Raw genomic sequence first — 24,021 nt, 5'->3', positions numbered from 1 at the left:
TGCCACCCCAATTACTCTAAGGATTACGGGCGCCAGAGCAGGAAAGCGGCGGAAGGGGTAAGTAAACCCTCCCGCCGCTCTTAAAGGTACCCCCCTACCCCAGTGCCAGACCGTAGTTGGCGGTTCCGTGCACACCCCTACTGTCAAGGGCCATTTGAAATGTGAAGGTTTTTAACATTAGACATTAACATTAACAATTAACATTTTTAACATTAGACCTGAACAAAAGCTGGTTGCAATATCAAAATAATATGCACATCTAGAGAGATGCTATTGTTTTGTGTTTCCTGTTCAGCCACTGGCTGTGATTTTCATTGTGCTGGAGGATCTTCATTAGAGCCAGCATGATGTAGTGGTTAGAGTGCTGGACTAGGACCAGAGTTCCTGAGGAGACTTGAGTTCAAATCCCCATTCAGCCATGATACTTGCTGGGTGACTCTGGGCCAGTCACTTCTCTCTCAGCCTAACTTACCTCACAGGGTTGTTGGAGGAAGAGCAGGATATAAATGTAAAAACAACGACAATAATATTAGCACATGGAGAGATTTCATAAAGCTGCTTCATTTCATGTTGCGGGGGGGGGGGTCTTGGCAGACTAGGTCTTTTTGCATGAGAATATCAGCCTTATAATGTAAGCCTTACAGTGTCTGCCAACATTAATAATAATTTTTGGGGGAAGTTGAGAACAGTCAATAGTTATCAGAAAGATGGGTGTCAGATGTTTGGATGGGTGGGGCAGGGGCGCAATTTCAGTGCTTGCCCTAGGTGCTATTTTCCCTAGATATGCCCTCTGAGTAGGGGTAAGCAGCAAGGTGGCCAAATTTGCAGACAGGATGCTGGACTAGATGGGCCTTGGGCCTGATCCAGCAGGGATGTTCTTATGTTCTTAAAAGGGGCTCCCTTACATCAAATAATAAGCGGTACCATGATAGGGGGTACAGCCAGGCTGGGGTGGGGGGTTTACACCTATCCCTACACCACTGCACTCTCCTGCTGGGCTTTGTGTTTGGAGTTTCTCTCACTCATCAGCAGCTCTCACTGGATTTCATCTGAGAAGCTGCCTGGCGGATGCATTGGTGGAGAGGCCTTGTCACCGGAAGAGCAAGTCCCAAGATCTAGCAAAAGAAACAAACTCTTGGTGAGTTATATACAGTAAGTTACCTTTGTGGTATTTTAGGCTATATAATGAAAACAACCCAATCTAGCGAAACTAGAAAGGAATCCGTTCCCTTCCCCGTATCTCCTTCAGACACAAGCCCCTGTGATACTGCAGAGCCTGTAGGAAAGTTTTGCCCACTACGTGGGACAGCCTCTAGAATCCTAACCGTAATCCTTTCATCTGAGCTCCAGAAAGGTCAAGCCGAGGGAGGGAAATTGTCAAAACAAGGAGTTCAAACGGAACTATAATTCCCAGAGATCTTCGCAGGGCGTGTGTTTGGGTTTGAACGTAATGACGCAAGAGAGGGAAGGAATGGGGCGGGGCTTGTTTTGGCAGGACCGTAGCACCAGGCCGGTTTATCTCCTGTTTATTGGTTGGCTGGGATGACGCGAGAGGGGCTCCTGTAGGTTTGGCTTGTCGCTGGGTTTTTGCGAGACTGCCTGGCGCGCGCGCCACAGAAGCGGCTACCGAGGCCCGTCCGGGTCTTGATTGTGAGGGGCGGGGGTCCGGTCCTTCTCCATGGGGGTGGGCCTTGGCGCCCGGCCCTTTCCTGCTCCTCCAGGCCTCCTTGGCTGGCAGGACGATGAACTGACAGCACAGGAGCTCGGTGCATCCTGGCTGCCCGACTGACTGGCTGCCTCGGGGTGGTCGGTCGGCCAGTCGGTCGGCCTGTCGGCTGGCCGGTGTTTTGGTGGGGGCGGTCGTTGGAGCTTCCCTGTCCCTGCCGCCCCCGCCATGAACTACCAGCAGCAGCAGCAGCAGCAGCAGCTGGCCAACTCTGCGGCCATCCGGGCAGAGATCCAGCGCTTCGAGTCGGTGCACCCCAACATCTACTCCATTTATGAGCTGCTGGAGCGAGTGGAGGAGCCGGCTCTGCAGAACCAAATACGGGAGCACGTCATCGCCATCGAAGGTAGCTTGATGCCACTTTAGTTTGGGAATTGTTCCCTTTTTTCGGTCTCAGTTGGGGTTTGTGTCCTGTTTTGCTTTGATTTGGAAGTAAGCCCTGCTTTATTCACTGAGGCTTTCTCTCCACAACCCTTTCTCTCATCCATATTTCACTCGGGCTGCGATCCTAGGAACACTTAATTGATAGTAAGCCCCGTGCAGTGCAGCAGTAATGAGTTTTAAGTAGTCTTTGGTTTGGTCTGCGTATTCCCTGTTCAGTTATTTATTGTTACTAGTCAACATCTGTGTGCTCTTAGGGGTCGGCGGTTACATATTCGGTGGTTACACCTTTGCTGCTGCCACCTCCACTGTAGCCACCTCTGGCCTCCGTGGGCCGGGCCCAGCCCACCCTCCGCTATCCTCCGCGGGCAGGACAGGCTGGACACACCGCCACCTATGCCCTCCGTGGCCGAGCTAGACCCGCCACTGCCACTGCCTCTGTCCACAGCCGGGCCGGACCCGCCGCCGCCTCTGGCGTCCATGGCCTCACTGGGCCAGGAAGCCACTGCTGCCTCTGTCCACCGAGGCCGGGAGGGGGCTGGGCCTGCTGCCACCACGTCTGTCCTCTGTGGTTCGGTCTGTGTATTCCCTGTTCAGTTATTTATTATTACTAGCCAACCCCGCACAGCACATCTGAGCACTCGTTGGGGCTGGCAGTTACATCTTCCCTCCCATCTTCTGTCCCAGTCTCTGCTTCCGGGCCCAGCTGCCTCTCCTCTCCACCGTTGCTTCTGTCCCTTGCCGCCGCCTCTGGCCTCCGCGGCCGGGCCTTGCCGCCGCCGCCGCCTCTGGCCTCCGCGGCCGGGCCTTGCCGCCGCCTCTGGCCTCCGCGGCCGGGCCTTGCCGCCGCCGCCGCCTCTGGCCTCCGCGGCCGGGCCTTGCCGCCGCCTCTGGCCTCCGCGGCCGGGCCTTGCCGCCGCCTCTGGCCTCCGCGGCCGGGCCTTGCCGCCGCCGCCTCTGGTCTCCGCGGCCGGGCCTTGCCGCTGCTGGTCTCCGCGGCCGGGCCTTGCCGCCGCCGCCTCTGGCCTCCGCGGCCGGGCCTTGCCACCGCCACCGCCTCTGGCCTCCGCGGCCAGGCCTTGCCGCTGCCTCTGTCCTCGCTGCCTCTGTCCTCTGCGGTTCGGTCTGTGTATTCCCTGTTCAGTAATTTATTATTACTAGCTGACCCCACACAGCGCATCTGAGCGCTCTTTGGTGCTGGCAGTTACATCTTCCCTCCCACCTTCTGCTTCTGGGCCCAGCCGCCTCTCCTCCACACCGCTACTTCTGTCCCCCTTCTTTCTTCCCTCCTGGGCCTTGCCTCTGTCCTCCACGGCCACGTTGGGCTGGACCCTCCTCTGTCCTCCACAGTCAATCCAGGCCCACCGCCACCGCCTCCTCTGTCCTCCGTGGCTGGGCCGGGCCCGCCGCCCCTGGCCTCCGTGGCCTCGCTGGGCCGGGAAGCCGCCGCCTCTGGCCTCTGAGGCCGGGAGGGGCTGGACCCGCCACCGCCGGGCCTGCCGCCCCTGCCGCCCCTGCCACTCGCCTCCGCAGGCAGGCTGGGCCCGCTGCCACCACCGGCCTCTGTGGCCGGGCTGGGCTAGGCCTGCTGCCGCCACTGACCTGTGCATCCTGGATGCGCCTCAGCCATTCAGGTGTGTCTGTCGCCCAGCCAATCAGCTGGGTGCCGGGATGCACATTCCAAGGCACACCGGGGAGAATTAAATATATAGATTTATTCATTATTATTATGGTTGCCTGTGGCCCCATTCCCTTACTTTACACAGGTGGTACTAAGACATAATATTTACATAGCACTTCAAGACACTTTACAGACACTATTTAAAATTCGTATAAGAACTCTAATATAAGAACTCTAAGTCGGTTTCTTATCTTCATGTTGCAGATAGGGGATCGAGATGGGAGGGGCTTGCCTAATGACTGTCTCTGGAGCTCATGGGGGCTTCTTAGCTGTTACACTGCACTTGCTAAGGCTCAGGTTCTCCCTAGTAAGTGACTGGAAAAACATCTTAAAAGCCAAATTAACTAGAGGGTTTTCCTATTTCAAGTTGAGTAGATCTTTGGTGAAAGGCTGTCTTGCTATGCATTCTGTATAATATTGATATGGTAAACCAGATTCACTCCTAACTGCTATGCATTGTTGCTCTGTAGTGCACTGCGCTTCCTGAGTTAGAATTCTAAAAACAAAATTTGAAGAAATGTTTAATAAAATATAGAGCAACACACAAACCAGCTTTGATGGAGGAATGAGGCAGTTAATGAAAAAGTAACTAGGTCTTAATGAGACACGGAGCAGCGGGGAAGCAACCTGCCTAGAGAGCAGGGGGCTGTTGGTTCGAATCCCCTCTGGTGTGCTTCCCAGAATATGGGAAACTCCTGTATCGGTCAGCAGTGATATAGGAAGGTGCTGAAAGGCATCATCTCATACTGTGTGGGAGAAGGCAATGGGAAACCACTTCTGTATTCTACCAAGAAAACCACATGGCTCTGTGTCACCAGGAGTCACCAGGACTCTTTATAAGAGAGCATGGTTAGAGCGTGGTGTAGTGGTTAGTGTGCTGGACTAGGACTGGGGAGAACAGAGTTCAAATCCCCATTCAGCCATGATACTAGCTGGGTGACTCTGGGCCAGTTACACCTCTCTCAGCCTAACCTACTTCACAGGGTTGTTGTGAGGAGAAAGTTAAGTTTGTAGTACACCGCTCTGGGCTCCTTGGAGGAAGAGTGGGATAATAAATATAATAATAATAATAATAATTCTGCGACGATATCTATAACAATTGACAATAAAATTCAGCCATTCCAGGTCCTTGGGAAGGACTCGATGTCTGGATAAAACAAACCAGTCAATAACACCTGTCTGACTGTGTAAACAAGAAATAAAATAATAATAAATAATAATTCAACCATGACACTCACTGGGTGACTCTGGACCAGTCATGTATCTTTCAGCCTAACCTACCTCACAGGGTTGTTGCGAGGATACAGATAACCATGTACGCTCGGCTCACCGGAGGCCAGTTTATTATTATCCTATACCATAAAATGGTTAGGTGTGCGGCCGTGCTGCCCGTGTCTTTTTGGGCAGTTCTGAGCATGTGCAGAGCGGTGCGGCCGTGCTGCCCGTGTCTTTTTGGGCAGTTCTGAGCATGCGCTGAGCGCATGTGCAGAACTGCCGAAAAAGATACGGCTGCCCAGACACGGGCGGCCATGTTGTATCTGAGCAGGGAAAGGCGGCGGTGGTGGCAGGAAGGACTGGCCCCGCTGGCGGCGGCCACCGCCACGCCGAGAGGCCTGGCCCCGCTGGCGGTGGCCGAGAGGCCTGGCCCCGCTGCCGGCGGCGGCCGCCGAGAGGCCTGGCCCCGCTGCCGGCGGCGGCCGCCGAGAGGCCTGGCCCCGCTGCCGGCGGCGGCCGCCGAGAGGCCTGGCCCCGCTGCCGGCGGCGGCCGCCGAGAGGCCTGGCCCCGCTGCCGGCGGCGGCCGCCGAGAGGCCTGGCCCCGCTGCCGGCGGCGGCGGCCGAGAGGCCTGGCCCCGCTGCCGGCGGCGGCGGCCGAGAGGCCTGGCCCCGCTGCCGGCGGCGGCGGCCGAGAGGCCTGGCCCCGCTGCCGGCGGCGGCGGCCGAGAGGCCTGGCCCCGCTGGCAGCCCAAGGTGAGGCCAAAAGCAGCACTCCCCCCACTAGAGCCCGTTATTAAAACGGGCTTACAAATACTAGTATTATTATAAATATAATAAATAAATAAATGTGCTTGCCTCAGTAGCAGCTGGTGAGGAATGGCAGGGTTCCCATGTGCTGTTTTGATGTTTGTATCCAAGGCAAACCTGCATGCTGCAGCCTCTTGAGGGAGGGTGGTTGCTTGCCTGTCATAATGTGCAGCCTGGTTAGTGAGTCTCTAGATAATTGCTGCTCTGCAATGCCTGGAGGTGATCTCTTGGCTTGGTCAGAGTAAACTTGTGAAGTTGTGCTGTGGAGTCAGTGTCACCTCCTGGTGCCCACAGCGCCCTGTGGTTTTCTTTGGTAGGAGAGGTTTACCATTGCCATCTCCTTCGCAGTATGAGATTATGCCTTTCAGCATCTTCCTATATAGCTGCTACCCGACATAGGTGTTTCCTGTAGTCTGGGAAACATACCAGCAGGGATTTGAATGCAAGGCAAATTACTTCCCTGATGTGCCATTAAAGATAAAAAGATCAATTTGAAAATGGCTCTCAGGGCATGGCAGCCAACTTGGTGAAGGAAGTTTATATTTTGATGACTGTTTGAAAAGGTGGATGTGCCAAGGTTCCTGCAGTTCTCTGTGAAAATGAGCAGAACTGCTAATGTTCACTTGTCTGTCTTGCGTAGGCAGATCAGGGAAAGGCAGTTAAAGGTCCTGCTTTACCCCTTCTCGCCTCCAGATTTCTCTTTTCTCGCTTCCACTGTAAGAGAAAAGGGAAGGCTACTTTGAAGAACTGGTTGCATTTCTGTGTTGGAGAAGCTTCAAATTACCTACTAGCTTTTAAAGTGTTAATCTGAGCAGATGATTATGTACTACTGCCTTGTCTCAGGAAGAAGTATTTAATGACATTTTTTCCTGACATTTCAACATGAGTTCTAGCAGCAACATGATTAAGGAGCAGCTTGGATTTTGCAAGGTATTCATATGGTGGCGCAGTGGTAAAAACTGCCGCCCTGTAACCAGAAGGTTACAAGTTTGATCCTGACCAAGGGGCTCAAGGTTAACTCAGCCTCCCATCCTTCCGAGGTCGGTAAAATGAGTACCCAGAATGTTGGGGGGCAATATGCTAAATCATTGTAAACCACTTAGAGAGCTTCCAGCTATAGAGCGGTATATAAATGTAAGTGCTATATGTGGTTTGCCTTAATTTGTTTTTGTGTACTACTTTCCATGTGGATAGTCTCTTTCTAGGCTTTATCCTGGCTGCCTTTCTTTTGAGGGATATTGGATTAAGGCTCCACTCCAGTCTTGGGTGCACTTTCTTGGGATGAAGTCCCACTGAGTTGAACAGGACTTGCTGAATAAACTTTTTTAGGATTATTCTGAGGCTTGCATGGGGTTTTGCTGAGACTTGGTGTACATAGTTTATGTAGGTTTACATAGACCACTGGTTGTGGAAGAAAAGACCCTTGATGATCAACATTTGGTCATGAGTCGTATCTTGAAGTTTCTAAGTGGTCACCTTCCCTCCAAAACTCCTCCTCATAAATCTCTGAAAAAATGTTCACAGTTCTTGTTTTGCTAACAAACTGCTTCCATTTGGGATACTATAGTAAAATTTCTCCTATGCCCATCACAGTGCCCATAGATAGGCGCACATGGCTGCAACTTAGGCTTTTTGCTTGATAGTGTGAGTTTTTTAACATTTGCTAGTCTGTCTCTTGCATTTCTCTTTGTAAACCGCCCTGAGCCATTTTTGGAAGGTACAGAAATTGAATTAATAATAATAATAATAATAATAATAATAATTAATTTGTACTGCCATCATTCTGATAATGGAGCATGCAGCAGTTCATCTTACTGCTTTGTTTAGGTTAATTCTTTGAAGTAATATGATTTTATTGTTCCTGAATTTATAAGAAGGAAAAAACCTTTTCCTTTAACTTGAGCAAAAGTGTGAGGTGAAAATGTGTTGTAATACATCACCATGAGACTAAAGGAAACTGCAGTCTGGTTGTGAGTTAATTTATGAAGGATAAAATTAAGGAAATAGGTAACCTAACAATTACACTGATGTTCTCTCAGTGCTGAGAAACAAAAATAGGCCATAGTGCATCCGGAGGTGTTATGGAATGGTCTTTGCATATCTTTGGAAAACATGTGTTTAAATTGGTGCAAAATAATTTCATTGCAACTGTATCTTGCAGTGATGCATTGTCTGTCTTGTAAGGACACAGAACTGAGTTTATATACAATAGTCTCTTTAAGGAGTTCAGTTATTTGGTTTGGAGGTCTATCTTCTAAACACAGGACTTGAGAGGAAAGGGAAGCAAATTAAAATTTGTGATCTGTGTAAGTACAGTGAATAAGTCCTTGTGCAAGGAGCTGAGGGTAGGGCTTAGCACAATGCAGACATTTTCTCATTAGGAAAGCATATATTCACTGCCTTGGAAAGGACTTTAGTCTCTGCAGGAAGTGACGTTCCCAGTATTTTCTGCTGAATGCTGAATATGTGACACTTGAATGGGTCAGTATGGTCAGGTAGCTTTTCGAGCAAGTCTGGACACATTTACTAGCCTGTCTTCTGATACATATTGACCTGTGGCCATGCACTTTGATGGTTCAGTATAAATATGGGGGTGTGGTAAACCAACTTGATAAAGCTTCCGTCTTTGGATACCTGGTGCAGTTCTCATTTGCCACATGCAACAAAATGAGTGACTATATTTTACAGTTTGTGGTAAGCTGTGGTACTTTGCCCATTCCACTTAGCAGCCATAGGATTGCCAGTAAGCTGTGGCTGTTCACACAAACATAGGGACAGTGGTTCCTTGGCTATAGCCCACAGCAAAACTACATTAAGAAAATCCCTTGAAATCTTATAACTGAAGGGTGTGGCTTATAGTGTATTGGTGAGTAGTATATGTACAATGTCCATCTGCAACAACCTGTATATTTTATTGCTGTGCTCTGCAGTCAGTTGATCTAGAAGCTACTTCCTCATGGGTGTAGAACTCCTGAAAATCAACTTGAAGTCATAGTTCACTGGGTCAGAGTATTTTCTAATACCCTTGATGGGGCTAAGAATTTGTTCTTTGCTCTGGATTTAAAGAAGCAAGTAGACCTGAACCACTGTGAAACTTTATCTAATGGGGGGGGCATATTTAATTTTGTTAATGATTTAGGGGGCTAGGTACACCCTTGAGGTGTGCAGTGAATAGTCAGCTAATCACGCTATTACTGTTGGAACAGCAGCTCTCTATATATTGTGTAGTACGTAGTGGTGCCAAATCCGAGGTTATGTGAATACTATAGATACTGAAGCCTTACCTTTACTATACCATCTTCTTACGTGTTTCTCATAATCAGTGCTGCCTTCATAGTGGACTATGATTGTTTTCATGGAGGTTGGCAAAGGCAATTGCCTCCTTTTTGTACTTTGTTGCAAACCCCTCATTTCCAGTGGGAAACAAAAAATATGTGTCTAGTAGAAGAGATCCTTTGGACTTCCCAGTTTGTAGCTCACTTTTTCATGTCTAGCTATAAGGGCTACATCCCACATCAAAGCACATCTTTATGGGGTTGTGTAAACCCCCACCCCCCACTTTGCGTAACTACCAAAGCTACATTTCAAAGTAGCTGTATATCTAAAATAGGTGTCTGGACAGCTTAAACACAAGTGGCTTCTTTGTTTTTGCTGATGGTCAGAATTTGTCATTACAATGAAAGATTTGGATTGAGATGAAGCAGAGTTTTTCACAGTGCAGAGGACGTGCATGTATGATAACTGAGAATTACACTTGACAGGATAACAAGATTAAAATAGTGACTCGATTTGCTGTGATTCAATAATGCCTGAATAAGGCCTTGTTTTTACAGTGTTGATGATTTCAGAGATCAGAGCATTGCTGCACAACTTCAGCACTCCAGTTGCTTTTGGGCTACAACTCCCATAATCTCCAGCCACAGTGGCTGGTAATCAGGGATGAAGGGAGTTGTCAACATCTTCAGGAGGGCTGAAGTTGTGCAGCCCTGCGTTAGGAACATAGGAAGCTGCCATATACTGAGTCAGACCATAGGTCCATCTAGCTTTGTATTGTCTACCCAGACTGGCAGTGGCTTCTCCAAGGTTGCAGGCAGGAATCTCTCTCAGCCCTATCTTGGAGATGCTGCCAGGGAGGGAACTTGGAACCTTCTGCTCTTCCCAGAGAGGCTCCATCCCCTGAGGGGAATGGAGAGACAGGGAATGGGGGGAGGGCAGGAGAGACGGGGACAGAGGGTGGGGGGAGGGCAGGAGAGACGGGGCAGAGGCGGGGGGAGGGCAGGAGAGACAGGGGCAGAGGCTGGGGGAGGGCGGGAGAGACGGGGGCAGAGGCTGGGGGGAGGGCGGGAGAGACGGGGGCAGAGGCTGGGGGGAGGGCGGGAGAGACGGGGTAGAGGCGGGGGGAGGGCGGGAGAGACGGGGCAGAGGCGGGGGGAGGGCGGGAGAGACGGGGGCAGAGGCTGGGGGGAGGGCGGGAGAGACGGGGCAGAGGCTGGGGGGAGGGCGGGAGAGACGGGGCAGAGGCTGGGGGGAGGGCGGGAGAGACGGGGCAGAGGCTGGGGGGAGGGCGGGAGAGACGGGGCAGAGGCTGGGGGGAGGGCGGGAGAGACGGGGCAGAGGCTGGGGGGAGGGCGGGAGAGACGGGGCAGAGGCGGGGGGAGGGCGGGAGAGACGGGGCAGAGGGTCGGGGAGGGTAGGAAGGACATGGGCAGAAGGTGGGCAGGAGAGACGGGGCAGAGGGTGGGGGAGGGCAGGAGAGATGGGGCAGAGGGTGGGGGGAGGGCAGGAGAGACGGGGGCAGAGGGTGGGGGAGGGCAGGAGAGATGGGGGCAGAGGCTGGGGGGAGGGCAGGAGAGATGGGGCAGAGGGTGGGGGGAGGGTAGGAAGGACATGGGCATAAGGTGGGCAGGAGAGACTGGGGCAGAAGGTGGGGGGCTGGAGGGGAACAGGTGGTGGGCGAAGCCCTGCCACCTGTTGGAGACAGGGAAGAAGCTTCGGGTGAGGGCAGGATAGACTGGGGCAGAAGGTGAGGGGAGTGTATTTTCTCACAGATGCTCTGTGTGGGGTCAGCTGGTTTCATATAAATCTCTCACTTTTCTGTATAATTGTTGGGAACTTTAAGAGGAAGTTACCTCATGTTAGTGAACTGCTGCACATCTCTGTACAGCAGTTCAGAATCACAAGGGTAGTGTACATTCAGTCCTATGCTTTTAATAATACTAAAGTTTTTGTTCTGCATCAGTATGTTAAATGAGCATTCAGCTATCTTGGGGTAGTATTGACTGCAGTCAGTGTATGGTTCAGAAAGAGCACCATTGTTGGGTTAAATCCTAAGAGTTTCTAATCTTTGTGAAAGAAGTCCATTTATTCAAGGGGCGGGGTGACCTGCCAATTCCCCCTTTCCTCCGCAACTTCCTAAAATATGCTCCCAAGGATCTCCCAGCCATTAGCAGATTTTTATTTCATGCAGCAAGCTATATAGAGAAAGGGGAACTTGTTTCTTCCCTTCTCTTGCATAAATGGGGCATCTTCCACAAATGTAAGGAACTCTTAGGATGCAACTCATTATCACGAATATAAAACCAGATTATTTTTAATTGGGACATATATAAATAATAAATATAGTTAGAATTTTAGGTTGCTGTTTATCTTATTGTATTTTGATTTTCATAATCTACAAGGTAAATGATACCCCTAGAAAAAATCAAAATATCTGTTTTGATTGACTCCACTTAAATTTCCATTATGCTATTTTCCCTTAACCATTGCATGCATGTCAGCAATCCCAGAGGTTCAGGGGCGTAACTATAATAGGGCAAGAGGAGACAGTTGTCTGGCCTTGGGAGGCCCCCCGAGGCAAGTAACATGACTGACTCCCCCAGCTGCGCACCCGCCTGGGCTTCCTTCAGTTGTATTCATCCTCCGAAATTGATGTGAGTGTTAAGATCTGGAGCTACCAGAACAGCCTGTCTTTCTCTAGTACCATTAAATGACTTGCATCATCCACAATTTAATCGTCCACAAAACCTTTTTAAAAAATAATTTAGGATGATGTTCTATTCTCTGGGCCCACTCCAACCTTGTTACGCCCCTGCAGACGTAGCAAGAGAAGCCAGCCACATCTCCCAAGCTTTGTGCAAAGCCAGTGGCTTCATTTGCCCTATTGAGAGAGAGCTGCCTACTACTGCTGAAATATGGGATCATGTCCCTTTTTCTGTAATATTGCTCTGTAAAGCACTGTGCACACTGGTACTATATAGATCAGTATTCTAGTAGCATCTTAATTGCTAGGCTGCAATTCCTTAATTAGTGTAGGTGCTTGGAAACTGAACTGACTGTTTACCTAGTAATATCTAAAAATACTTGCATTAAGCCTGAATGGAAGAGCATGTGAGCAGGAAGTCTTGGTTGACCTTGATAAATGAAGTGTTTGCCACCTGTGCTGAGTTCAGAAACAATGATTGCAGAAATTCTAGCTGCTTGCTTTGCTCCTAGCTTCTTGCCATAAATGCAGTAATGGTATCCTCCTGGCTTAGAATTATCCATGAATGTCTTCTGTGTAGTGTCACAGAAGATTTAAAAAATGTGGGGGAATAAGCTAATGCTTATTTTTGCACATTTTTTGTCATCTTTTATAAGTTCAGACTTCAGACCTGTGATAATCTGAGGACTCTGAGGAGCAGGGGGAAGAATACCTTGCTCAGTAATTGATATCCTGGCTTGTTATAATTCTAGTTACGATGATGATGATGAATATTTATATACCGCTCTTTAACCAAAGTTCACAAAGTGGTTTACAAAGAAAAATAATAGTGTCGATAATAAATATATATTTTTACAAAGAGGAATATACTAAGAAATTTGAACAATGGTGGTTAAAACGACTATGGTAAAATGGGCTCAAGATGTGGGGTGCAATATAGAAATGGCAGCCTGGGAAAAATTATGGAAAACTGATTTAAAGTTCACTGCATGTTATGTTCTAAAAGAAAATTATTATAAAATGATGTATAGGTGGTATTTAACACCAAAAAAACTGGCATTAATTTATAAAAATGTTTCAAACAAATGTTGGAAATGTGGACACTCTGAAGGAACTTTTTTTCATATGTGGTGGACTTGTAGGAAGGCTAAAGCATTTTGGGACATGATATATAATGAGTTAAAGAAAATATTCAAAATGACATTTCCTAAGAAGCCAGAATCCTTCCTGCTGGGAATAACACAAGGAGTGTTTTCTACAACTAATTTAACATTCTTTATGTACGCTACCAGGGCGGCCAGAATAATATATGCACAGAAATGGAAGAGCAATGAACTACCTTCAAAAGTAGATTGGCTGATAAAAATTTTGGAATATGCGGAGATGGCAAAACTTACAGTACTGATAAGAGATCAAAACTTAGAATGTTTTAAAGAAGATTGGAAACCATTCGTATTGTATTTAAAGAACTATTTTCCTAATATGGATTTTACAACAGGGTTTGAAATTTAGTAATATTAGCAGGTTGAGTAGATCAAAATTGTGTTTGTAAGGTTTAAATCTATGTTTTGAATTATTATTATAGCATGGGTTAATTATATAGTTGGTGATTCACGAGGAGGTGTGAGCGGGAAGTCCATATTTGTTTAATGTGTTGTGAATGATTATTGTTAAAATTAATAAAAATTTAATTTTTAAAAAAAAGAAATTTGAACAATGGAGAGAAAAGGCATATAATCTGCAAAGTTTAACTGTTAAAACGAAAATGAAGTCAGGTGAAATTCTTTTTGCAGAGTGGACAAGTGCTCCTTCGTGGTTTCAATATTCACAGATAAACAGCATAGTTCAGAAAGAGGTACAAAAATGGGGGGAAGCTTAGAGAATTGATGGATTTTGAAATATTAATATCACAATTCAGAGCACTTACTAGGACTTATATACAAGTTGTTATTGAAGTATATTTCAGAATCAGAACAGATTGCATGATAAAATGGATGCAAAACTTAAAAAACCCCACAATTGATATGCAGCAATAGGAGTATCAATGGAAGGTGAATATTAAATTTACAGTGAAAACTAGTATAAAATGTACTTTTTCCAAGGTATGGGGAGGGCATCCGTTACTTGATGGGTTGTCAAGCTCTGCATGCTCCGAGACAGGGCCAATGAAAAGCGAGCACGTCCTCTACTCCCCCTGACCTGCCCCTTATTACCCAGTTCTGGTCATGCGGAGCGTAGGGAGTGAGAGAAAATAAATCTGGAAACACCTGCATATTCCTATACGCTGGACCACTAGATCCTGGACACTATGAAAAAATAGTAGAGTGAATAAGTAAGAGAAGGAGAGAGGAAGGCGAAAAGCGCAAAAAGATTTAAAGGGACAGAAGCAACTGGAACCCCAGGAGTTGCTCCACCACCCCAGAGATCCCCACCTCTGCATCCGCAGGTGGGCCGGATGCCCTCCCCATACCAGAAAAAGAACCCTTCACGGTAAGTCTACCAATGTTTCTTTTTCCAAGGTATGGGGAGGGCATCCGTTACTTGATGGGACATACCCAAGCTACTGATCAGGGTGGGATGCGGATGTTTTAGACCACTTTTTGTAAAATTGTGCGGGCAGCTGCTGCTTGAGGTTTGAAAAAGGAAGGAATTTTATAGTGCTTAACAAAGGGAGATGTCGATGACCAAGTGGCCGCCTACATATCTCTTCCAGTGGAACCCTAGCTGAGAATGCCGCCTTAGTAGCCACGCTCCTAGTGGAGTGTGTCGTGATCTTCAGGGGAACCTCCAAATGTAAAGACTCGTAAGCCAAGGTAATAGTAGCTCATAGCCATCGGGCTAGTGAATCCTTAGACACCTTTGAACTTAGGTTCGAAGGTAAAAAAGATACAAACAGGGAACCTGACTTCCTGAAACTACTCGTCCTTTCAATGTAGATGTGGAGAGCCCTCCGTACGTCCAAAGTGTGCCAAGCCCATTCCTTATGATGGCGAGGCTTCGGGCAAAAAGAAGGCAACACAATTTCCTGACTCCTGTGGAACACCGAATTCACCTTTGGTAAGAAAGTAGGATCTAGATTTAACACTACTGACTCCTTCTGGAAGATACAGAGCTCATCCCATATCGAGAGAGAGGCCAGTTCCGAGATGTGTCTGGTCGAAGTAATAGCAAGAAGGAACAAAACTTTGAACGAAAGGAGTCATAAGGATATCCGCCGTAGAGGTTCGAAGGGCGTCTTCGTAAGGGCATTCAGAACCTTGTTTAAATCCCACAAGGGAAATCTATGAATCGGTGGAGGATTCAGATTAACCGCTCCCTTCAAGAAATAATGAATGTCTGGGTCCAAACTTAGCGATTCCTTGGATGAAATGCTTAGGACCGAAGCTAATGCTGACGTCTGACATCTCAAGGTGCTTGGTCGGAGACCCTTTTCAATTCCTGCCTGTAAGAAACCGAGAACAGCCGGTACTCCCGCCTATAAGGGGTCCACCCCCGCCTTGTACGACCAGGAACAAAAAGCGGACCATGTCACCTGATAAATTCTAGCCGTAGACGGACGTTTTGCCACCAGGATAGTATCTTAGACTCGTTCCAAGTAACCCTTGGCAATTAATGATTTGTGCTCAACCTCCAAGCATGGAGGTGGAGCCACTCTGGATCCGGATGTAAGATCGGGCCTTGGCTCAATAAATCCTTTCTCAGTGGAAGCGCCCACGGTTTTTGAGTTGATAGGGCCATCAGGTCAGAGAACCATGGTCTCCTTGACCAGTAAGGCACTACCCGAATGTCCTCGGCCCTTTTGGCGACCAGTTTTTTTGAGGACAGCTCCCAGGATCGCCATCGGAGGGAAGACATAAAGCAGACCCTGAGGCCATTTGGCGAACAGGGCATCCACTTGTTCTGCATGGTAACAGAGGTGTCTTGAGTAAAACCTTGGGAGCTTGGAATTCTGGAATGATGCAAACATGTGGACATGTAGACCCCACCGTTGTGTTAGCTGTTGGAAAACATCTGGATGTAGCGCCCACTCCGCCAGGTCCAGGAACTGCCTGCTCAGCCAGTCCGCCTGACGATTCAGCAGGCCTGACAGATGTTCCGCCATTATCGACTTGAGGTGTTTTTCCGCCCATAGGAACAATAGGTTCATCTCTCACATCAGCGACCTGGATCTCATCCCGCCCTGATGATTTATGTGCGCTTTCGTTGTGATATTGTCGGTCTGTATTAGAATGTGATGACCCTCCAGCAGGACTTGAAACTTCACCAACGCTAGGTGAACCGCTTTTAGCTCCAGCCAATTTATATTGTATCTCAGATCTTCTCGCTCCCACCTGCCCTGGGCCTGGTGGGTGGAGCAGTGTGCCCCCCATCCGGAGAGACTTGCATCTGTAGTAACTATGATCTTTTCTGGGGTATCCAATGGCAAGCCCCTTTTTATGGCAGTTGAAGTCCACCAAGTGAACGAGTTCCTGACCTTGTTGGGTAATGTTACCCACATGTCTTTCCTTTCCATAATGGCCTCCTGGTGCGGAAGGAGCAGCCACTGAAGGGGTCTGGAGTGCCATCTCACCCAAGGCACACAATCCAGGCACGCGATCATCAGGCCCAGAATATGAGCCAAGTGCATCAGCGGTGCTCTTGACTTGAGTAGATAAGGCCTGAGGGCCCAATAGATTTTCACTCTCCTCTCGTTTGGTAGGCCTCCTTTGTATCGAAACGCCTCCTTTGTATCGAAAAGGGCTCCCAGATGCAATAACCGCTGAGATGGATGCAGATGGCTCTTGTGCAGATTGATTATGAGGCCATGAGCCTCCAGGGCATGAATAGTGCGTTCTACATCCTTCGCTGCTCGTGCCTCCGATATTGAGCATATTAAAATGTCGTCGAAATACGGGTATGTGTGTATGCCCCGTATTTTGAGGTGGGCAATGACTGCCACCATCAGCTTTGTGAAGACCCTCGGCACTGAAGACAGGCCGAACGGAAGAGCCCTGTACTGGAAGAACTGGTATCCGTACGCAAATCTGAGGAAGCGACGGGAGGACGGATGAATTGGTACATGCAGATAAGCCTCGGATAAGTCTAGCGACGCCAGCCAATCCCCCGGGAGGATTGCAGATTTGATGGTTCGAAAGGACTCCATACGAAAAGGCCTCTTCCGCACGTACCGATTCAGTCTTTTTAGATCCAGTACCGCTCTCCAGGAGTCGTCCTTTTTTGGTACCAGGAATAGCAGAGAAAACACCCCATCGGGATTTGGGGGCACCGGAACAGGTTCTATGGCCTGAATGTCCAATAGGTGTCGGATGGCCTCTTGCATCAACTTTCTCTTTAAGGGATCCCTTGATGTCAGGGTCTTGAAAAAGGAGTCCGGGGGGAAGCGAGAAAATCTATGCGATAACCTTGGGACACTGTCTGTAGTACCCATTGATCTGAAGTGGTCCCCCCCCCCCATGAATGGGCAAAAGCCCGTAACCTGCCTCCGACATGATACGAGTCATTGCTTACGGTTCCGTCGTTCCTGCGGGGGACCGAAGAGACCTGCCTTCCTGCCAGTTCCTCTAGGCTTGGAGTTCCAGGATTGATGCCAAGGCTGCCTGCACTGTGCTCCTTGAAAGTCTCTATCTCTGAATTCGTCTCGGAAACCGGACGATCCCAGGCGATTGAATGATCTGTAGGGACGAAAGGAATTCTGAAAACCGGATCCTCCTCAAAAAGGTCTCCTAGCGTCCCCATGCCCGAGTTGGTAGCCGCCAGGTCAGGGGGAGTAGAGGACGTGCTCGCTTTTCATTGGCCCTGTCTCAGAGCATGCAGAGCTTGACAACCCATCAAGTAACGGATGCCCTCCCCATACCAGAAAAAGAACCCTTCATGGTAAGTCTACCAATGTTTCTTTCGCTGGTATCATATTCCCATGATGATTGCAAAGATAGACAATAAAAATTCTGGTAAATGCTGGAAATATATGAATTGGGCAGGAACTTTTTATCATATGTAGTGGATGTGCAGTAAAGCTCAGCAATTTTGGAAGACAATTCATTCTAAGATGCAACAAATCTTGAATATTGACTTTCCCTTGTTACCAGATACATTTTTTGTTGAATATCACAAAGCCTTATATACATGTAAAAATATACTGAACTCTCTTTATATGTAATAACTGCTGCCAGAATCCTCTATGCTATATGTTGGAAAGTTAATTTAATTCCATCATTAGAAGAGTGGCAACTTGAACTTTGGTAATATGCATCAATGGCTAAGATTACTTCATATATAAAGAACAGATCAGAGGATAAATTTGTTTCAAAATGGGGGAACCGTTTATACATTATAATTTGGTTATAATGAAGAGGGATGGGATTATTGGAGACTGCAACTCTCTTGGGCTCATTCATGTAGTATGAGTGTTGGTTCAGCACTGCATTGGCCTGGTCCAGATGTCATGTCTCCTCAATAATCACTGAACTAATTGGGGAGATGAACTTGATGTGTTGCATTTAACAATGAGAACATGGTAATATATCTAGAAATCTGACAGTCTACAACTAGATATTTGCTATAGTATGCATTGTAATTACTATATTTTCCACCGTAATCAGAGCCCATCCTTAGATATAGAGTTGTGTACCTAACATGCCTCAGGCACAGATAGGATATTACTGCAGCAGCTTTATTTTCAGCTGTAGGCAGAGCCCCCAAGCCCCCTTCCCTTTTCCTACTTGCTCCACTTTCCTTTGTGTGAGGGTGGGAAGAGAGTCACAATTCTTGTTAAACAAAAAATTTGCAATTTGATACAATGGCTGGTTTGTTTGCTTTCACTTTTGTTTTCACGGTCTCCCTCATTGACCAAGCTCAAGCGGCCAAAGTCCTACTGGGCTCTATATCAGAGGGTCTCTCCTCAGAGGCCCAGATTCCCTCCTTATCGCAATCCATAGGCAAATGGAAGCAATCTCCCTCTGCCACTTCGAATGAAAATGGTGTAATAGTTCCTACCTCTTCTGCCCAGTGGATAACATGGAGCCAGGCAAGAGCCACAAGAAGGCCAAAAAACCAACAACACACTCGCTGCCAGCTGCTCTGCTGCTGCCTTCTAAGCCATGAAAAAAGAAAAATAAACTTCCGATCGCTAGGCTGAATGCACATCTCTTATTGCAAGTGGTCTTCCAGCAGCGGCAGCCGCATTGTATCCCTTCATTGCACCTACTTGCCCACGAAAGCATGAGGACTAAAGCAGCTGGGACAGGTGTCATTCTGCTGCCCACGATTGTACCATCTGTCTCCATCATGGGGGAGGGGCAACTGGTAAACCCTCTTCCCCCCACAGCCAAGCCAGTAATGCCAAAGGCACCTAGCGAGGGGCAGCCACGTGGAGCCAATCCAGCAGTCCCGGTAACTGAGTAGTACCAGCACGGGATTGATGGCCCAAACTAACCTTCCCATCTTGTAAAATATGTCCTCTTGGTTAAATTAATTTATTGCAAAAGGAGTTTCACTCCCTCCTCCATTCCATTCCTTCTGTCCCTCCTTTTATGCCTTCTACTATCCCTCCTCGGCACCCCAGGGTCTCTTCCAAGCCCTACCTTTCCTCTTCCCCCAGCTTTAGCCCGGTTCACAAAGCCATTCCAGTGGGGGAAAGGGGACGCTTTATTCCTAGACAAGTGTTTTTTAGCCCGTTGAAATAACGGGTGCTAGTAGAGGAGAGTGCCAACGCCGCCACCTCCAAGAGTCCCGCCTGCCCCCGCCGTCTGTACCGTCTGCCTCTGCGCTTCTGCGGCGCCGCCACCTCTTCCCTCCGGCCGTCTTCGGCGTTGCGGCCAGGCCTCGGCCACAGCTCTGCCGAGGCCGCGGCTCCGCCGCCGCCTCAGCTGGCTTCCCCCACCGCCTCTTCCCCCCGCCCGGCTTCGCGGTGGCCGCTTCTCCTCGGCTGCCGCTTCTTCTCCCGGCCATTATGGCCGCCTGGTCGCCGCGGTCGTGTCTCCCTCGGCATGTTCTGGGCATGCACTTCGTGCATGCCCAGAACAGCCAAGGGAGACACGGACGCACGCCAGGCATTTGACACGGGCACACACTTAGGCTTTTATTATAGAGGATTGTCCTGCCACTGCAAAAGGAGAGCAGAGGGGAAATGAGGATATTGCTACTCAGCCCTCTGTTCCAGTAGACTGTTTCAAGCTGCTGACTTTGAAATTTTTATGGCAAAGGCTAGGAGAACCATTAAGGCAGTAGCCACATTGGAAACGCTGCTGCCCAACCAAGGGCTAGATGAGAAGCTGTTCTCATCCACCTCTCCTTCCTCTCCCTCAGCACCCTCCCCTCTCATCTTTCATTCCATCATGCTTGCTGAATGGGCCTCTCTCTCTTCCCACAAACTGGCCATCCCTTTCCCTGGCAAGCTATACTCACTACCACAAGAGATCTCCTCCCTCTTAGCCCCTCCTGTGGTAGATGGACCAGTAGCACAATTGGTATTGGGGGCCATTATGAATAAAGCAGGGGGGAGCAATTAAAAATACCAGAAGACAAGAGGTGCAAATTCCTTCTGAGAAAACCCCATGATGCTGCCACTACAGTCATTAAGGTTGCAGCAGCAAATTCCATCTTTGCTAGAGCGTTGGTTCTCTGGGCCAAAGAGCTTTTACAGTATGTGCCACCTGAAAACACTAAGCTCCACTAGGGCATCAACAAAATGGCCAAAGCCACAGCACTTGTGGCTGATTCAGACCTTGACTGCATCCAACATGCATCAAGAGCCATGGTTTCTGCAGTGGCTGTCAGGAGATGCTTATGGCTTAAGCATCGGAAATCACATTCAAAATCTAAATTGAACTTGGCCTCTACCCCATTTAAAAAGTGCTAAATTGTTTGGGGAATCTCTTGATCCTATTCTAGTAGAGACACAAGATAAAAAGCAGGCCAAGCCATCTTCTAGTGGGGAGTCATGGATACAATTCAGAGGTAACTCCTATTCCTTTCATCCCTTTCACTCCTCATTTAGGCAACCAGGGTACTCTTCCAGTACCTCATTTCTTGACAATCGGAACGCCAACTTCAGACCAACAGGCCACCCCCAGTGGCAACAAAGTTCCAGAGGAGCATTCAGACAACAGAACACCAAGCAGTTCCAGTCTTCCTCCTTTCAGCGTTGCAGACAATGACTCACCACAGGTTGGGGGCTGGCTCCTGGATTTTGCAGAGGCCTGGACAAGAGTCACCTCGGACCGCTGGGTGATCAAGATGGTCTCCGAAGGCCTCTCCCTGGAATTCTCCTCTTCCCCAACAAATCGCTCCATCCCCACTCCAGTCCCCAAGAAACCAGACAAGCTTCAGTGCATGTGTCAAGCGATCCACCACCTCCTCCAGATACGGGCAATTGATTAGTCCCCTCAACAGACTTATGTCAGGGTGCATATTCCATTCTATTTTTGGTGCCAAAAAAGGATGGTACATGGAGAGCTGTCTTAGACCTCAAAGCTCTGAATTGCCACCTCAAACAACCTTTCACAATGGAATCCCTCAAGAACATCAAAGAGGTGATGAAGGTCTGGGAGTTCCTGACATAGGTGGACTTGTCAGAAGCCTATCTCTATGTTCCTGTTTTCCCAGCCCACTGATGTTACCTCCATTTCTGCTTCAACAACCTACACTTCCAGTGCCGGATTATGCCCTTCGGGTTATCCTCAGCACTGAGAGTATTCATGAAAGTAATGATAGCCCTAATCGCGCACACGCGCACACAGGCAATACACACTCATATTTACCTAGGCAACCTACTGATCCGATCGTCATACCTCCACAGCGCTCAGAAGGACATTTGCAACACCCTGGAGTTGCTCCATTCACATGGCTTCATAGTAAACAGAAGAGCCACTTCCACCCTACCCAGAGGCTCCATCACCTTCTTCAACACATCCAAGGGCCTGATTTCTCTCCCCCCCACCGGCTGAAGGGAAAAGATTCTTCTTCTGCTGTACTGAGCAACACCTTCACGGACTTCATGCTACTGGCCAAATTCCTTGGCTCCATGATCACATGTCTGGAGTGCACCCCCTGGGCCAGATGGCACGCATACACCCTACTTCCTTTCCAGAACCAGATCATAACTCGCGCCCACATACAACTCCCCATTCCACTTCCCCTTCGCATTTCCCTTCGTTGGTGGAGGTCCTCAGCCCTGTCAAAAGGTCTACTGCTGACACCACCTCACATCACCATAACAGAAGATGCCAGTCTGTTGGGTTTGGGGAGCCCACTGCCTCAACTTCTACTCAGAGGGCAGTTGGCACCCCAGAGAACAAGCAAAGTCCACCAACCTGCTGGAATTAAGAGCCATTCATCTGGCCCTTTTACATTTTTGTCCATACATAGCGCACAGACATGTCCTTGTTAGGATGGACAATGTGTCAATGAAGTTGCACTTAAACAACCAAAGGGGCACAAGATCAAGGGTCCTCATGAAAGATTCCGCTCTACTATTCACCTGGGCAGGAAAGAGCCTCCCATCACTGATGACCAAACATCTAAGCGGATCCTTCAACCTAAGAGCAGACTGACTCAGCCGCCAGAGAGTTGACCCGGCAGAGTGGACACTCAGCCCGGAGATGTTTCAGACAGTGTTGGAAACACTAGCCTAACCAGTGGTAGACCTCTTTGCTACTCACTGCAACAGTCAGCTTCCCAGCTTCTGCTTGTGATTCCACCATCCACAAGCAGAAACCATAAACACCTTCTCAGCCCCCTGGCCAAAGGGCCTTCTCTATGCCTTCCCTCCCACAGCCATAATCTCCAAGGTAATCAAAAAACTCCGTTGAGAGAAGGCTCGCCTCATTCTCATAGCTCCACTCTAGCCACAGAGACCATGGTTTGCCAATCTGGTCTCCCTATCCACTCGTCCTCCGTGGCCTCTTCCCAGGCATCCGGATCTTCTTTCACAGGGTCTCATCATCCATTCTGACGCAGATTGGCTCTAACTCAACATTTGGACATTGAGCCTGTACCCCTAGCTAATCAAGGTTATGGCATTAAAGTCCGACACTATTCTATCTAGGCGACCGGCCACCAACAGAATCTGCCAGGCCACGTGGATGGCCATTTCACACTGGGCCAGAAGAAAGAGTATTATTCCTACCTCTGTGGGTGTCCCAGAAGTATTCACATTTTTACAGTCCGCCCTGGAACAGGGACTGAGACCTAACACACTCCAAAGGCAGACTTCAGCATTGGCTTTCATTCTTGAGAGAAACTCTCCAGGTTTTTCCCACCTACATGCACGTATCAGGCATTTCTTAAAAGGGGCTCCCCCGCCTGTTCACAGATTCCTTTCATGGAACTTGAATAAGGTGATCAATGCACTGACTCAAGCCCCGTTCAATCCGTTGTGCAAGGCATCACTCAAAGTTCTCTCGTAATAAGGTGCTCTTCTTGTTGGCGATAACCTCAGCTCACAGTCTCAGAGCTTGGTGCACTATCATTCCGAAAAGAATGCTGCATATTACAACAGGATGCATTAGTTATTTATTATTAAAAAATATTTATACCCACCCCTCCAGTACACTGCTGCTCGGGGCGGCTCACAACAATAAAATAGGTACAATATGCAATAAAGTAATAATATTAACCAAATTGAGTAAACAAGTTAAAAGTCAGATTAAAAACCACAATTAGTATAAAGTTCAAATTAAAAAAAAAAATTAAGCTAAAAACAGAGTTATAAAAACTAAAAACTAAAGAACCTGCCAGATATAACCAAAAACGGAGCATTAAAAAGCTTCCTTTAAAAGGTGTGTTTTTAGTTGTTGTTTCTTAAAAACACTGAGGGAGGGAGCATGGTGAAGCTCTTCAGGGAGGGTGTTCCTAAACCAAGGGGCTACAACTGAAAATGCCCTGTCTCTAGTCCCCACCAATCAGATCTCTTTTAGTAGTGGGGCCATGAGCAAAGCCTGAGACGATGAATGGAGGGCCCTAGCAGATTCATATGGGTGAATGAGGTCTGACAGGTACCCCGGCCCCAAGCCATGTAGAGCTTTAAAGGTCAAGACTAGCATCTTGAATCTAGCCCAGAAGCGGACCGATAACCAAAGAAGCTGCCGCAGGATGGGTGTGATACTGATGAAATGACTTGCACCCATGAGCATCCTTGCACTAGCATTCTGGACCAGGGGACGCTTCCGAACAGTCTTCAAGGGCAGTTCCACATAGAGTGCATTGCAGTAGTCCAATCTGGATTTTCTAAT

At 48.4% G+C, this 24,021-nt stretch overlaps 1 protein-coding gene across 4 annotated transcripts in view; it reads left to right on the top strand.

Annotated features, from left to right (window-relative positions):
- The first annotated feature begins 1,412 nt into the window (after positions 1-1,412).
- The window catches only part of AGAP1 (ArfGAP with GTPase domain, ankyrin repeat and PH domain 1), a 591,701-nt gene continuing 569,092 nt past the window's right edge, over positions 1,413-24,021 (top strand). Inside the window, exon 1 of one of the 4 annotated variants that reach the window (XM_053283168.1) lies at positions 1,413-2,072. In XM_053283168.1, the coding sequence (XP_053139143.1) occupies positions 1,895-2,072 (178 nt within the window). In that variant the 5' untranslated portion in view covers positions 1,413-1,894. The remainder of the gene's footprint in view (positions 2,073-24,021) is intronic. The other 3 variants (XM_053283164.1, XM_053283165.1, XM_053283166.1) reach the window with 3 other exon arrangements.

The sequence above is a fragment of the Hemicordylus capensis genome, chromosome 1 (genome assembly GCF_027244095.1).
Source record: "Hemicordylus capensis ecotype Gifberg chromosome 1, rHemCap1.1.pri, whole genome shotgun sequence".
Taxonomy (NCBI): Eukaryota; Metazoa; Chordata; class Lepidosauria; order Squamata; family Cordylidae; genus Hemicordylus; species Hemicordylus capensis.
This window is presented reverse-complemented; position numbering and strand designations above follow the sequence as displayed.